Consider the following 16,729-nt stretch of genomic DNA (forward strand, 5'->3'; position numbering starts at 1 on the left):
CCCAAAAAAATGTAGCAAGTACTCTAATAATATATTAGAATTATTGCAAATTATGTTATTTAATTTGACTTCTAGAAAATACTCCAGGAGTTTCCCCACATGCTTTTTCACAATCCAAAGTGACATTCAATAAAAGGTTTTAGCGATGACAGGGAAGTCATTCAACCTAAAATACCTTGAGGTTGTTGTTTGAAGGAAGCAGTTGAAATTCCAACAACAGAGACACAGCTTTTTATCAGAAAAATGTTTAATTACTGCCATGGTAGATAAAGATTTTTGGAACCACTGTTACAAAAGAACGTCTGATATTGTTTGAAGAATCAACCATGACAACTCATCATGATGGAAGTTTGTGGCCCTTATTTTCTAAGAATTGCTTGGAAAATGGTCCTTACTTAAATCCAGTTCCAATTTATTTGTGGGATAATAATCCATAAAGAGAGAAATCAGATAACCAAAACAACAACAATAAAAAAACGCGCCTCTGAAGATATAAAAAGTATGGAAATAAAGGAGAAAAACAGAAAAATATTTCCTGCTAAACATGTCGGATAAGTAGCACAAGATGACATGATGTTATAAATTCCAACAGGAAGAGATATGTATGTGACAACAAACAATTACAAAGATGAAAAGGAGTAAAAAAAGGAGAAAATAAGAAAAGATAAAAATCATTACAAAATGTTCTAAGAAAAAGCTAAAGATTGTCATAAAGCTCCAATTGATTAATAATAAAATCACAAGTGCATGATTGTTTTGTGGATAAGTTAAATACCCATCTCAGGGTCTTGTTACAGCTAATTTAATGAATTGTCCTAATACAAAAAAAAGTAAAAATAAAATTATCTCTATGTATTTCAATGGAAACTAGTCCACTTGCTATGTTTTTATTAAATGACAATTATTTTTATGTGATGTTTAGAAGTAGATAAATATTGCAGACTTTTAAAATATCTCAGATAACGTTTAGTTGTAAACAAAATATGATAAGAAAGCAGAATTAATAGCAGACAGCGTATAAACTACAACTCCCACAGTGATGCAGCTGCAGCCGGATGTTCGTGTAGCACAAATTTGGCGCTGATCTATCCGGGTACTTCATTCACTGCTTCCTTTCGCGCCGGGTAACCGGAGAGCCGTGCGTCCATGTGCGCAGTGACTGGGAACTGACAGACCTCTGAAATATTAAAATCCGAGCCGCAAACAGAGTTTTCGCGATGGATCCAGAGTCTTTGGTCGAGGCCCTTCGGGGGACGATGGACCCAAACCTGCGGGAGGCCGCGGAGCGACAGCTGAACGAGGTAAAAAGTTGAGGTTAGCTGTTTGCGGTGATGTCAAGATTGTGGCGCGGTTCTGAACTCGGGCCTCGGCCGTCCACAAACATAAAGATGCAGCCATCACGCACACCGGGCTCTGCTGCCCATAGCTTGATATATCAAGCACGAAATCTCTGTCGGTTCGTGTACTGTGTATTGCCACGGGTTTACGTGTTGTCAGTTTATTACTACAAGCCCTAACTAGGAAGGTTTTGTTTTTCTAAATGGCGATAACAGTAACCGCTATTAGCTTCATCTGAAACCAGCTGTGTTGCTAATGCTAAACAAGCTAACCAGTTCTGGTGAGGTGTCCGGGTAATTTCTGTAGCTACCTCCTGTTTTGATACAGCTAAAACCGTATCAGAGACCACATAAGCTCAAAACCATACTTCTGGCTTATCTGGTAACAAGTAAAGCTGTAGGAATTTTTGGATAATTTCTAATCTTGGGGATGAAGATGAAGAACAGTAGCTGTGCGGCTAATATCGGCTAGCTCCGCTACATAGCTGCCTCTTCTGCTCACGTGTCACTGTGATATTCTCCGATCTGTGCACAATGTTGCTTTAGATAATGGAAACGACGCAGTTCATTATCAATCCGATGCTTGTTTTACTTTGATTACGTTAGTGGCGAACAGGTAGCTGCTTTGTGTATATCAAGCGAACACGCGGAAGCTCAGATTTAAAGTCCACCAACTCAGGTCGTCGTCTGCCCTCAGGCTCCATTTAAATGCCCTGCTTTAAACATATAGTTGTGTTTGTCTCATTATGCTGTTTTAAAAGAATGTAGTGACGACGCACCATAACTTGAAGTAGAAGTTGAGTCTTTTTCTGCCTAAATGACTTGCAGAAGGCAGATAACACCAACGCCCATAACAGACTGTAGTGGTTATTGAATTATTATTAATAATAATGATTACCAGGTTCTCATGTTGGTCTTGTATAGTTTGATCATCTTTAAGTTTTTAATTATGATCAGAGCCATGGGCAGAAAACTGATTTGAAGGATGTTGACAAAAAGGAATAGTCCAGAAATCCCTTGAAATGTATAGAAAATGGTTGTCATAAAATATTCCTCACATTTAATGCCTCCAATGACAAATTAGTCTTTTAATGTTATTTAACAGCAAAGGGGAAAAACGATTAGAAACGCCAATGGATATAAAACTTACAATGTAAACAACTGGAATGTAAAAAAAAATAAAAATAGTTGTATTTATGTCATTAGTATGAGGAATCCTTTTATTTCTTTGAGAAATTAAAATGCCAATGTCTAGGGCTTTTAACAGTTTGCATATTGTTTGTTTCCTCTGTGTTTTGCAAAAACATCTCGACTATTTTGAAAGACCCCACTTTAAAAAAAATAGAATCAGGTTCTGTTTTAGAGTTTACAAAATCACGCTTGAGTCACAATCTTGGTTCTAATTTCCCTTGTTGGCTTGTTTTGCTTTAGTTTCGCAGGTGTGCCACAATACATTTTTGTGATTTCTATCAAAACAATAATGCAGATGATGACAAATGTTCGTGTTTTGCTCTATTTACTCAAACATCTCAAGTATATTTTTGGCTGTGCTCAGGGCAAGTTTTTTTTTTTTTTTTTTTCTCCCTACACCCACATATGCATTGATAGTTCACTTGAATGGCAGAGCAGAGAGAATAGTGTTGTCTTCCAGCTCGGCCTATTGGGATTATGTTTAAATAAAATGTCTGCAGAGATCAGAATAAATGTGTGGATTGTGATGTCCATTCCGACACTTAGTCTTTTTTCATGAAATACTGCTAGTGGTAATGTGTTTTTTTTTTTTTTTTTTTTTTTGGTGCATTTAACTAGTGGCTCCCAAAGCTGGGGCCTAAGGTTTAAAGACCTCTAGAAATCAAATCAAACGAATCATAAAAAAGATAACAAACTGCAGGCCTTTTTGAGGGGAAGATTTGGGATTCAGTCGATTAGAGTCCAAAGACGGATAGACAAAGAGTCGCTGCAGAGAGACTGAAAGAATTTACTGACGCTTGTTGGGTTGTGCAAAGAGCTTGGCACACCACTGTATTTGTGCTCACGTACTTATTTTGTCCCATTCATGCGTCGGTGCTATCTAAAGCATAACAGTTTTTTTTTGTGCTTATGCAGAAATGTACTTGGTGAAATAACTTCATCTTTCTTTTTTTTTGTGCTAAAGGATGTGCAATGTTTTGCAATATTTCTTTTCAGCAGAGTTAGAATTTATTCAAATAGTTGCTTCATTTGTTTTTACTAATTTGTCAATACTGTACAATTTAAGATACAAATTATTTTCACTTTTTTTTTGTACATGTATGCAAAAGTCTTTCAACGCGCAGCTCACGGAGTGCATTCTGTCTTTGTTTTTAGCTGCTCAGTAACAGTTTAAGCAAATATAAGCATTCAAACGCCTTTGTTTCACGTATTCCACTTGCCTTTTTTTTTTTTGGCACTCTCACCCAAGTTGCTTTGGAAAAATTCAAACTAAGTCAGAACTGCTGGGCTGTTTAACTAAAGTCTGTATTATGTTTAAGATCGCCGTGTCTGACCATAATCGTCTGTGTTTTTTACTTGCAGGCTCACACCCAGGTTAACTTCATGTCCACTCTGCTGCGCATCACCATGTCTGATCAGCTGGATTTGCCGGTCAGGCAAGCAGGTGAGGCTTCATCTTGCCAACTGTTTTAGAGTAAACAAAAGCCAGAGCTGAACATGTTGTAAATACCCTTCAGTAACTATGTACCGCATGCCAGAATTACATTTCATACACATATTTATGAAATGATTAAGGATTAAATTGCCACTGTGAAATCCTGAAGTATTTGCCTAGCAACTGCGCTTACAGCAAGTTTTTAACGATTTGATCAGGGTTCTGGAACATAAGAGCAATAGTGTTTAGTTATTTTATTTTGCTTTCGAATTGAATTACCTCTTTGCTGAAATGTTTCTGACTATTAATGTTTTCATGCGAGCGTAGACCCGTGTACAAGTTTAATTAGGATCTATTAGCATTGATAAATGAGTCATGGCTGCTTTTATGAGGTTAAAGGGCCTTCCTGAAGTTGAGTACACGCACTGTTGCTAAATAGAACTTGTTTTGATTCAGTCACATGTTACTGAATGGGGAGAAGAATACATGTTTGAAAGTTGTCAGGTCAAACTGGCTCATTTTTCTAACTCTCACACATTCGTAGCTCCACTTTTAAGGTAAAGCTCTAATACGGCAAAGTTCAGATGTAGTACATTACCCGTGTACCAAATTACAAACAGATCAGATTTGTCAGGGAGTTTACCCCTTCATAAGGGTTATCATTATATTAAAACGGTGAAAGCTGACTCGCATTAGACTCCTGGTTATTCCCCAATCTTTATCTCGCTTTCATATGAAAACATCACAACATTGGTGACTACTTGAACGAGTGTTTTGTGCTGCACTGGTTGGAGGTGAATAGGAGGGGGGGGGGGGGCCATAGGATAGGGGGGAGTTATGCTTTGTCAGCCTTGATGGGCCGGATTATGATCACCAGCGGTGGAGACATTTGTGTCAGCACTCTGACGTCTGCGCTCTCATCTCTGCTTTGTCAAATGCCTCTACCCGTGTGTCATGCAGCCGCGAGCTCACGTTGGTGTCACATTCAAAACCACTCAGCTAGGGAAGAGTTTCTTTCTACAGTTTAGACACAAAGTGAAGTAGGATCTGGAGGTTTTTGTCAGATTGATTCAATTTGGAAGTGATAAGAAGGCCTGAGCGTTGTGCTTGCTTCTTATTTTAGGTGTGATTTACCTAAAGAACAAAATCATCCAGCACTGGAGTGATGGAGAAGTTGCTGGCACAGAGCCGCCCGTTAATAACATCCCAGAGGAAGACAGGCAGTTCATCCGAGACAACATAGTAGAGGCAATCATCCAGTCCCCCGAGCGCATCAGGTAACCACAAACCCTGCTGGCTCAGTTAAGCTAAAGGAGCTCAGATTTAATTTTTTAATTTTTGTCATGCGTCCATCTTTCCCTTCCCCGTTCGCGCCTCATATTTTGTCGCTTTCTAAATCGGCTTCCACCAGAGTCCAGCTGACGACATGTATTCACCACATCATCAAGCACGACTACCCCGGGAAGTGGACGAGCATCGTGGACAAGATCGGCTTCTACCTGCAGTCGGACAACAGTTTAGCCTGGCTGGGCATCCTGCTTTGCCTCTACCAACTCGTCAAAAACTACGAGTGAGTCCTGGCTCTTCATCCCGGATGTCTTCTGTTCTCTCTCTCGCCATGTTTTGTGGCAGAATTAACACTTGCGCTCATGTTTGACTCAGATATAAGAAGCCAGAAGAGAGGCAGCCTCTGGTGGCAGCCATGCACATCTTCATGCCCATGCTTAAGGACCGCTTCATCCAGCTGCTCCAGGACCACTCAAACGAATCTGTCCTCATTCAGAAACAGATCTTCAAAATCCTCTACGCTCTCTTTCAGGTACACGTCGGATCTGAGTTTAACCACCGCAAATGGGCGTTGATTTGAAGTCAGTTGTTGCTCTTGCGATGGGACTTTTCTGTTAAAATCAGCGTCTTGTTTTCCCTTAGTATAATCTCCCACTGGAGCTCATCAACAGACAGATCCTGACAGAGTGGATGGAGATCCTGAAGACAGTTGTGGACAGAGACGTTCCCCCAGTAAGTTCAGAACACCTTTAATATAATGTTAAAAAAAATCAAGTCTACCATTTTCTTTCTGTTTTTTTATGTGTATTTTACATAGGGTGTCTGCATCCTTAAAAAGACTTACATTTGTTTACCTAAAATGAAGGTATTTAAAAATGTCTTAAATTTATTAAAAATGTAAGTTGGCTTTAAATCCGTTACTCAGGTCTTACATTTTGTCAGAACTGTTTAATTTTGTATATGTAGGTTTTTATTATCATGGGACTTTTCTGTCAGGCAAAGGTTTGAGTCATGAGCAAACATTGCGTTTTGTGACTCACTGTAGCTACCACCATCTAGCTAGCTGGTCAGCTAGCTTTTTGTGTCCATCATGGATAAAGTGTAAATTTTTCGCCTGTTGGCTGGGCAACTTTCCTCTTCACTTCTGTCTCCAACCTGTACAAAGCTGCTTTCACTGTGGGCTAAACAACTGTCACTGCTGCTGTATAAAATGTTCTTTTCTACATTCCTGTCATGGTAAAAGTCTTAAATTTCTCTGCTAATGGTGTTAAAAGGTATTGAATTTGTGTCGGTGAAACCTGCAGGAGCCCTGTTTTTAAATCTTTCATGAACACACTCTCCTGACGTGATCTGTGCAGGAGACGATGCAGATCGACGAAGACGAGCGACCAGAGCTGCCTTGGTGGAAATGCAAGAAATGGGCCCTTCACATCTTGGCTCGACTGTTTGAGAGGTAAAAGAAAAAACGACAACAAAAATCCCCACAACCGTTTTGATTTAATCCACTTTCTAAAGGAAAGCAAAATTATTCCCCAAACCTCGTCTGCAGGTATGGAAGTCCCGGCAACACAACCAAAGAGTACGCAGAGTTTGCTGAACTGTTCCTGAAGGAGTACGCAGTGGCTGCCCAGCAGGTAGAATGTCAAACTGCAAACAACTAAATTAAACTTTACTGTATAAAAGCCTGGTGAAGTTAAGTCTGGATGTTTTCTTTTGTGCTTGTGTGTTATAGGTGTTGCTGAAAGTCTTATACCAGTACAAGGAAAAGCAGTACGTTGCTCCCAGAGTTCTCCAACAGACGCTTAACTACATCAATCAAGGAATAGCACACGCTTTGACGTGGAAAAACCTCAAACCACACATCCAGGTACCAGTGTGGCTTATTTAGGCATCTCATAAACGAGGGCTATGTGATTTTTGTCACTGCTGTCATGGAATAAATTACTTTAACAAGAGTCTGGATGAGAAGAAATAAGAAATGTATTAAAACCTTGCAAGGTGAGAACAGAAATACAGAGTCAAGGGGTCTGCTCTGACCAACAGTGGATCTGGCTTCCGTTTTTTAGGTTCTGGTCAGAGAAGAGAGACTTGATTGGACAATAGGTGTGAAGCTCTGATTGTTATATCAGGGAGATGGTCTGGACCTTTCCCTGATTGGACAATAGATGTGAAGCTCTGATTGTTATATCAGGGAGATGGTCAGGCCATTTCCCTGATTGGACAATGGGTGTTCTCTTTGACCAATCTCATGATGAGATCATCCAGATGCATGATCTCATCATCAGACACAATCTAAAGCACAAAAGGTGCACATTATAAAATTTTCCATTACACTGCAAAGACGAGATCTATTGCAGTTAACTCCATTTTCCCCCCTTAATAATCATGACAATGTCCCCACCACACTCTCTGTTTTAGTGTCGATGCATGTATGTTCTGTTTGATGCATGTGAATTGTGTCGTGACACTTTTTATTTTTTTTGCTAGAAATCCTGGCTTGTGTTGGGCTAAACCTCTGGCTGTTGCTCTTGTTTTTCAGGGCATCATTCAGGATGTGGTTTTCCCCCTCATGTGTTACACAGATTCCGACGAGGAGCTTTGGCAGGAGGATCCGTACGAGTACATCCGCATGAAGTTCGGTGAGGAACTCCCTCCTCGCCCGTCAGCCGAAAGCAATTGAGCGCGAACGCACTGACTAACAGCTTATCTAACATGTCGTCTTCTGTTAGACGTGTTCGAGGACTTCATCTCTCCAACCACGGCCGCCCAGACGCTGCTCTTCACCGCCTGCAACAAGAGGAAAGAAGTGTGTGGAATCAAAATTTTTAAGACGCGCAGATTGTGATTTCTGTTTACTTTACGATTCATATTCTGAGTTTAAGAAACGATTCCCGTTACTGCTCGTTTTTTCAGGTACTGCAAAAGACAATGGGCTTCTGCTACCAGATTCTCACCGATCCCAATTCAGACCCCAGGAAAAAGGATGGGGCCCTGCATATGATAGGCTCTCTGGCTGAAATCCTGTTGAAAGTAAGCTGTGCACGAAAACTTTCAAAGTTGATGTCTTCCATCTATGCCATTTAATACCCGTGTGTATATTTTATTCTTTTTGTTCTGCTAACTGATCCTCTCTTTGGAATAATTTGAAATGACAAACTTTATATTTTAGTTTGAAACATTAACATGAGTAAACTCTCTGTCTAAATCGTCCCTAAAGTGCATCTAAATTACAGTTTGAACACACAGCTTGTATCTTGAAGATTTGTATTTGGTAGAGATGCACCAATGTGTAAATTTGAGCTGATTTCTGATATTAATATTGCTGTTTTGGCTGATTTTTATTTTACATAACAAAGATTTTTCTTACAATTTTTGACATCGAGAGAAACAAACCACTTCACCTCTGCTTCAGTAAAACTCCCCTCAATCCTGTTCTGTATCACTCCATCATGAATTGCTGGTGGAAATCTGTCACTTTCTCCAGATGGCAGTTAAAAAGAAATTAGTTTGAGTGTTCCTCCTCCAGAGCGTAGGGGAAAAAAAAAAAAAAAAAAAAAAACCTCCCATAACACTGTCTGTCTTGTTATGTTGTGGGAGACGGCTTTGTTTGGGATTTGCTTCACAGCGAAGCGTTGCATTTTCTCCAGCATGGCGCACACGTCCGTACCGCTTTGTGTGCGAGGCACAGAAGGAAGGAAAATGACACAAGAGAAAGGAAGCACAGCTAGCAGCCCCTTGTCAAGCAAATACTTTCACGACAAAGCCAAAGAGAGGCGCAGAGTGGGCCGGGTCGCTAATGGCATCCTAGACATTTCTTGTTGCAGCAGTCGTGTGCCTTTTAGCATTTACAAAACCTGTATTCTGATGCTTTCACGTTTAGCTGTTTCACAGTAGCTTTTTAAAGCAAAGATTTTATTGTACTTAATTTGCGCGATTCCTTCTTGCACAGAAAAAGATCTACAAAGACCAGATGGAGTTCATGCTGCAGAATCACGTCTTCCCCTTGTTCCGCAGCGAACTGGGCTACATGAGAGCCAGAGTGAGTGTGGAGCGCCGGATCGCACATTTCCTTTCAATAAAGCCTCAGTGCGGCTGGACTTTCAGCTCATCGTGCCACATTAATCCTGACATCCGTTTCTTAAAAGGCTTGCTGGGTGCTGCATTACTTCTGCGAGGTGAAGTTCAAAAGCGATCAGAACCTGCAGACGGCCCTGGAGTTGACCCGAAACTGCCTCATCAACGACAATGAGATGCCGGTGAAAGTGGAGGCTGCCATCGCTCTGCAGGTTCTCATCAGCAACCAGGAGAAAGGTGAGTTGTAACAGAGTTGGTTTGATTTAAATTAAAAAAAAAAAAACAACACATTGATGTATATTTTGTTTCGTCAGCCAAAGAATACATCGCTCCCTACATTCGACCGGTGATGCAGGCTCTCCTGCACATCGTCAGGGAAACGGAGAACGATGACCTCACCAACGTCATACAAAAGATGATCTGCGAATACAGCGAGGAGGTCACTCCGATAGCCGTGGAGATGACGCAGCACTTGGTAAGAGCCGATAATAATCAATGACCAGAATTAATTATTTAAAAAAAAAAAAATCAGTATCACTTTATTGAAGACTCGGTTCAGACAAAATGTAAACAATACAAAGAGAAACCGATCTGCCGCATGTGTCTCCCTGTGATATAAACGCGCTTGAACCTTTCACAGGCAATGACGTTCAACCAGGTGATTCAGACGGGGCCCGATGAGGAGGGAGGCGATGATAAAGCGGTGACGGCCATGGGCATCCTCAACACCATCGACACGTTGCTAAGTGTGGTGGAGGACCACAAAGAGGTGAGCAGCATCAGCACAAACCCACGCGCGCGCACACACACACACACACGTGTGTGTGTGACTGCTCTGTTTCACGCCACTTCATGATGGGAAGCGGGCTCCGGTCTGCTGCAGGGTTCCTGCCAACACAGTTGCGCCACCCACCAACTCCATGGAACAGGCTCTGCTCTCTCCATGTTCAGAATGACTCACAGGCTGAGGCAGACGCTAGAAATAGTGCCGGGGCACTTTGCCACCGTGTCTGCTGGTGCACTGCTGCTGCTTGAAGTCAAAGCACTCCAAACAGATTGACCATCCCGTTTGAGGCTTTGATTGCATAATGGCTGCATACCTGAGAATAGGAAGCCGGTCTTGTTTTCTGTTCATTTTTTTCCACATTGGATGAAGTAAATCGGTGCGATTAACACATGTGAAGACGTCACTGCTTTTAGTTATTATATTCACTATTAGGCCTGTCACAAGAACGGGTTTTTACTGGATGAGAAATTTGTCCCAGGAATTATTGTGGAAAAGCAATATTTATTTTGAGACGATTTTCAATTAATATTTTGATAATGGCCTAGAAAGTTTAGTCTCTCACTAATAAACTTTAATAGAACACAACCAAATAAAGCTATAAATAAAAAATCACGCACACAAACAAAACCGTAAATAAAATCAATTATGAAGAATCTGTTAAAAAAAATATATAAAAAATTTGCTTCAAAAAATATTAATCTGAATGGAAATCAAACTTGTGTTGCGACAGGCTTTCTAGGGACGATCTCTCCCAACATCTTGTTTTTCTTCACAATCCAATGCAAGCTGTGGATTATGGCTGTTTACAGCTTTTACTTCCACCGTTTGTCCTTCCACTCAACTTTCCATTAATATCCATGTATGTTGCAGTATATGCAGCAAGCTCTCTTAGCTCTGATCAGCTTTAAAAATAATTCCACCAAAGTTGCTTCATTTTCAATTAAGGAAAATAACAAATTTTCAAAAACAAGTTCAAATTTCAAAGATAATTTCAGAATTGTCTGACATTACTTTCATAGAAATGCTGCTTCGGATAAGGTTATAAATGCATCTGTCAATTTAAGTCTAATTGACGTAGTGGTACATGACATTTATCCACTTTGAGCTTGTTTTTTCTGGATAAAATGCTTATTGCCTCTAACGTGCTTATTTCCTTTTAACCTGTATTGCTGCAGATCACCCAGCAGCTGGAGGGCATCTGTCTGCAGGTGATCGGCACGGTGCTGCAGCAGCACGTTCTAGGTAAAGCACAAGTGGCTCACGTTGCACCTGCATGTCGTACTTCGGAAACGTAATAGCAACCAAATGACCCTTAAACTCCTGGCTCCGTTGTCCTCAGAGTTTTACGAGGAGATCTTGTCCCTGGCTCACAGCCTGACCTGCCAGCAGGTGTCACCACAGATGTGGCAGCTTCTACCACTCGTCTACGAAGTCTTCCAGCAAGACGGGTTTGATTACTTTACAGGTACAGACACCGAAGAAAGCTTGCGGTCTCATCGTAGAAGTGAAACATGTTCAATGTCGAATTAAAATTTCTAAATGCTGCAAACTAACTAATTTGCATCATATTTACTAGATATGATGCCTCTGCTTCACAACTACGTCACAGTGGACACAGACACACTCCTGTCAGACACCAAATACCTGGAGATTATCTACAGCATGTGCAAGAAGGTAAATGTTGTTGAAAATATGACACTAAAAATATTTTTATTATTAATCCTACCAGAAATGTCCATCTTTACCAGATCTAACAAATTCGTGAATCTTCTGAAATGTTAAAGCATGAAATGCTGGTTTTGGTGAATAGAATTTATATTTTTACACAGTAAAATATTAGTTTGAAGAGATTTCAGAGACGGGAAGTACAAAGAAAATGCTGTTTAAATGTAGAAGAGGTACATATTTCTCTAGTTTATTAAGAATTTGGAACAAAAGAGGTGAAAAAAGTAACATTTACCCAAAATGATCACCAACCCGATGGGATTTCATGCCATTCACTGCTGCCAAAGCGACGCAAAAAAATGTAGCTAAAGCCATACGATTAAATAAACAATTATTTTAAAGTGACCTTGATGACTGACCACAGCGATGACTCCCTCTTTGTGATTGGTGCAGGTCCTGACAGGTGATCCAGGTGAAGATCCAGAGTGCCACGCTGCCAAGATGTTGGAGGTGATCATTCTGCAGTGCAAAGGTCGCGGCATTGATCAGGTCAGGCCTTTACCTTTCACATAGAGGAACCACTGAGACGTCGGCATTGCCGTTAAAAGTCTCGCCGTAGATTTTGTTCAAACACGACTTCCTCCTTGCGGCAGGTTGTTCCGCTGTTTGTCGGCACGGCGTTGGAGCGCCTGACGCGGGAGGTGAAGACCAGCGAGCTGCGGACCATGTGCCTGCAGGTGGCCATCGCTGCGCTCTACTACAGCCCGCCTCTCCTCCTCAACACTCTGGAGAACCTCCGCTTTCCCAACAGCACCGAACCGATCACCAACCACTTCATTACCCAGTGGCTTAAAGATGTCGACTGCTTCCTCGGGTACGAGCTCAACGTCTCCATTTTCTGCCACTTCTCCTCCAAGTCTGTTTTGAAATGAAAACGAAGAGCCTGGAATTTTAAATGTTTACTGATGACTTTACGTTTTCTGATGATGTTTCCTGTCTACCAGCCTCCACGACAGGAAGATGTGCATCCTGGGCCTCTGCGCTCTCATCGACCTCGATCACAGACCTCAGGCCATCAACCAGGTGGGCGGGCAGCTTCTTCCCGCAGCCATCCTTCTGTTCAGCGGCCTGAAGCGGGCGTACGCCTGTCGAGCCGAACACGAGAACGAAGACGACGACGACGACGAAGACGGGGAAGAAGAGGATGAAAACGGTGCGCGTTTTCTCCGTTGTGCTTTCCCGGTTATTCAGAGTTTTTCTTCTGGGGTAAATCGAGTGCATCCTAACTGGATTCTTTTTTTTTGTTACTTTGTGTAGCGGAGCTGGGAAGCGACGAGGACGACATCGACGAGGAGGGCCAGGAGTATCTGGAGATGCTGGCAAAGCACGCGGGAGAGGACGGAGACGACGAGGACTGGGAGGAGGACGACGCCGAGGAGACGGCGCTCGAGGGCTACACTACATCCGTAGATGATGAGGATAATCTAGTGGACGAGTATCAAATCTTTAAAGCCATACTACAGAGTAAGAGGCCCGCCTGTCGCCAGTCAGTGTTGGTAGCAGTCAGCAGCTGTGGGGCTCACCCGTCTGTGACCCGTCTCTTGACGCAGATATCCAGAGCCGCGACCCCGCGTGGTACCAGGCGCTAACGCAAACCCTCGACGAGGAGCAGCGCAAACAGCTTCTGGAAATCGGCACGCTCGCAGACCAGAGGCGGGCGGCACACGGTGAGAGCCCGCTAAGTCGAGATGAGCTCCAGAACTGTCTTCAAGTCTGACAATAAAATTATTTATGCATGGCTTCTTTCTTTCGCTTTGCTTTTTTTCTTTTTTTGTTGCATTTATATTAATGCTAGCTACTTCCAGTGGGGTTGAAGGCATGGTGGGAAAATAAATATAAAAAGGAGATTAAACTCTGCTATTTAAACACAAAAAAAGTGATCAGAATTGTCGTAACTCAAATAAAATGCATTCCAATGCAGTCTGTAAAGGTATGGAGTTGAATTTGTTTTAAAGGCTGGGGTATAAATGTGAGGCTTTGAGTGTATACACTTAATTGGTTGTTTATAGAAAAGAAAAATCTGAAATTTTAAAGAGTTTTTTTTGTTTTGTTTTGTTTTTTTCCATTTTCTGGGATTTAAGTTTTTATCAAAGTGGTCAGAAATGAGACCACACTCGCTCCTAAAAGGGACAATTTTACCAATTTCTATACTTAAGACCGTATTAGCTTTTTTTCCTATGCAAGGAAAAATAAAGGCATAACAGATAACAAACCAATCTATTTTATATTTTCCTGCAGCAGACTTTAGAGCTGAATAGATGTAGAAATGGAACAATACGACACACATGAATCATGCCCTTTTTTCTTTTCTTTTTTTCAACAGATATGGGAATGACAAAGTCTGACATTTTAAAACTTAAAATTGGTCAAAACTTTTTAAGTTTCATTATAAACATTTTGTCAAATGACATATCTGTATATATTATAAACAAATTTGAGTCTGTCCCTGTTGAAACATGACACTGTTACGTCTTAAGCTTTTCATGGTGTTTTTCAAAAGCGAGTACGAAACGTATTCAGAGGTGGTGATAGGGGGCAGTAGAGAGCACTGGAAACTATAACTGACTTAAGAACTGCAGAGCAGTAAAGGAAATGCTTCTGATCCTACAGAAGAAATTACTTCATTTATTTTTCACATGGGGAAAATGACAGTTTCTAAACAAAACAAAAAAAAACCTGGAAAATTTCTTCTGTTTTCAAATCCCTGTTGCTTTCCATCTTCTTCCAGAGTCCAAAATGATCGAGAAACACGGCGGCTACAAGTTCACAGCGCCGGTGGTGCCATCTACATTCAACTTCGGGGGCACAGCTCCAGGAATGAATTGAGTCATCTATTTTACTTTTTTTTTTTTTTTTTTATTACTCTGTGACTGATTGTAGTGAAGTGAAAAAAAAAAAACAAAACAAAGCTTGTGTTGTTCCCTTAAATAGTGGTTCCAGAACTGGTTCTTCTGAGTCATTCTTCAATCTGTCAAATGGGAAATAGCACCAGAAGATGTGGGGGGGCGGGTGGGAGCGAAATGCAACTAAAAATGCAAGCGATGGCTCAGGAAACCAAACCAAGAACTTGAGCACGAAGCAAGAGAAGAAGCTCTGAACAACGCTGTCCGCTGGAGCCCCTGAGACAGCAACTCCTTCGTATTTTCTTCCCACTGAAACAAATAAAGAGGGGTGGGAGGGAGGGATGGATTATCTGGTGGAATTGATAATGGGACTAAATATTTCATTATCGCCGTGGCCAAGGGGCCACGATAAGATTATACCTCTGGTAGTGGTGAAATCTGCGAATCTTTCTGCATAAACAAACACTCACGTTTATGTACATACAAGCCAAGGTTATTGATTTTTTTTCAAGTAGCCTTGAAAAAAACAAAAAAACAACAAAAAAAAAACGACCAGAGGCTTTTGTAAGGTATCAACAGCTGTATTCATATGTAGCATATTGGATAATTCATAGCACTATGTGATGCCTGATCTCTGTAAATTAATGACTAGCACTTTCATATTGTTCAGGTCTTCTAGCCTTCTGTATCAAGACTGCAAATTTTTTTTTTTTTTCTTTTTTTTTTTTTTAATTCAAGACTATTTAAGAATGGGGGAATACAGGCTGTAACTTTTGTTACTTTGCAGGTGTTAACAGCTGATTTAACAAATGCATCTGGTTGGAGGGAATCAGTTGCACACACAGTTTCAGGACGAGAGGATGCTTTTGGTGTTCAGTATGGCTAATAGGACAAGTGTTTGTCAGCCCTGGATGTGCCGTTGGATACATCGTTGAAGCATGTACAATTCAACTTATCGTGAAGGTCTCGAGCTTTTGGTTGGTGTATGGATGAACCATCTATATATACAACATATTAAAAAAAAAGAAGCGAAGGGAATCATGTTTGTTTATTTTTGTCATATTTTAACCAACATACACAGTAATCGTTCACATGCTGCAGGTGGCCGGATTTTTTTTTTTGTTTTGTTTTGTTTTCTGACAAGATCGTCAAAAAGTGTTTCTGTGGAGGCAGCAGGCCGTAGAGCGAGGGCGACCGCATTACAAACTGCTGCAGCTCTTGACGCAGCTGAGCCAGGTTCAGCTCCCAGTCCTGGACCCGTTTGCTGCATGTACTCCTCTTCTTCTCACTCTGCCCCTTTCCCTGTCAAGCTACTGATGAATAAAGGCCACTAGTGCCAAAAAAAAACCAAACAAACTTAAAATGTTTTTATTAGTATGTAAAAATATGGATTGGGTTTTGTGTATTTTTTTATGGTTTAAATTTTGAAGATTGTAGCTCAGGAAAAGTAGAAAAAAAATATTTGGGAGGAACAGTGAGTAGGTTTGAGTTCATTTTGATTATGGTTTGCAACTAATGAAAGCCCTATGTTAAATTGGAACTGGGAGGTGTTTAGCTTTTGTTTTAGATCAGAGGTCTATGAATGCAGCACTAATGGGGTCAAGGAGTCACAGCTAAGGATAAAGCAGGCTACATAAAGTACAAAAACTGGTATTCTTTACCGGACTTCACAGTTTTAGTAAGGATTTCAATTAAGCGTGAAAAGGGAGATCAAGCCTTTCTAAGCAACATCAAACAGAACATCAACATAAAACACTTAATTCGATGTGTTTAAAACTAACTCAGTCTTCATTAACTCAAAACGTACAAACAGAATCCGTTCTCTCTCAGCCTCCCAGAGCAAATTATGATAAATAGTTTAAGGGGTAAATAGCTATTATTTGACAGTGTTCAAGCTCCCAATTAGTTGGGGTTATAAAAACAGGGTTTTGTGACTAAACACATTCAACAAACACAAGGGGAATCTGATCCCATCCAAAACGAGGATTTATTTAAACATCTGCAGCTGGAGAAGCGATAACTTAATAAGGTCCGAGTTTCAGTTTAGTGG

The 16,729-nt window shown here is 40.9% G+C and overlaps 1 protein-coding gene across 1 annotated transcript; it reads left to right on the forward strand.

The window, feature by feature from the left end:
* Positions 1-1,097: 1,097 nt before the first annotated feature.
* ipo7 (importin 7) lies at positions 1,098-14,778 on the forward strand. The gene is made up of 25 exons (XM_008405266.1): positions 1,098-1,301; positions 3,891-3,972; positions 5,087-5,240; positions 5,375-5,533; positions 5,626-5,782; positions 5,893-5,982; positions 6,609-6,703; positions 6,800-6,884; positions 6,983-7,117; positions 7,790-7,889; positions 7,980-8,056; positions 8,164-8,280; positions 9,200-9,289; positions 9,396-9,561; positions 9,639-9,799; positions 9,965-10,093; positions 11,287-11,353; positions 11,451-11,576; positions 11,688-11,785; positions 12,230-12,325; positions 12,430-12,650; positions 12,781-12,989; positions 13,094-13,300; positions 13,387-13,503; positions 14,565-14,778. The coding sequence occupies exons 1-25, from the start codon at positions 1,218-1,220 to the stop codon at positions 14,660-14,662; spliced, it is 3,120 nt and encodes a 1,039-aa protein (XP_008403488.1). The 5' UTR covers positions 1,098-1,217; the 3' UTR covers positions 14,663-14,778.
* The last annotated feature ends 1,951 nt before the right edge of the window (positions 14,779-16,729 follow it).

Source organism: Poecilia reticulata, linkage group LG3 (genome assembly GCF_000633615.1).
Source record: "Poecilia reticulata strain Guanapo linkage group LG3, Guppy_female_1.0+MT, whole genome shotgun sequence".
NCBI classification, from domain to species: Eukaryota; Metazoa; Chordata; class Actinopteri; order Cyprinodontiformes; family Poeciliidae; genus Poecilia; species Poecilia reticulata.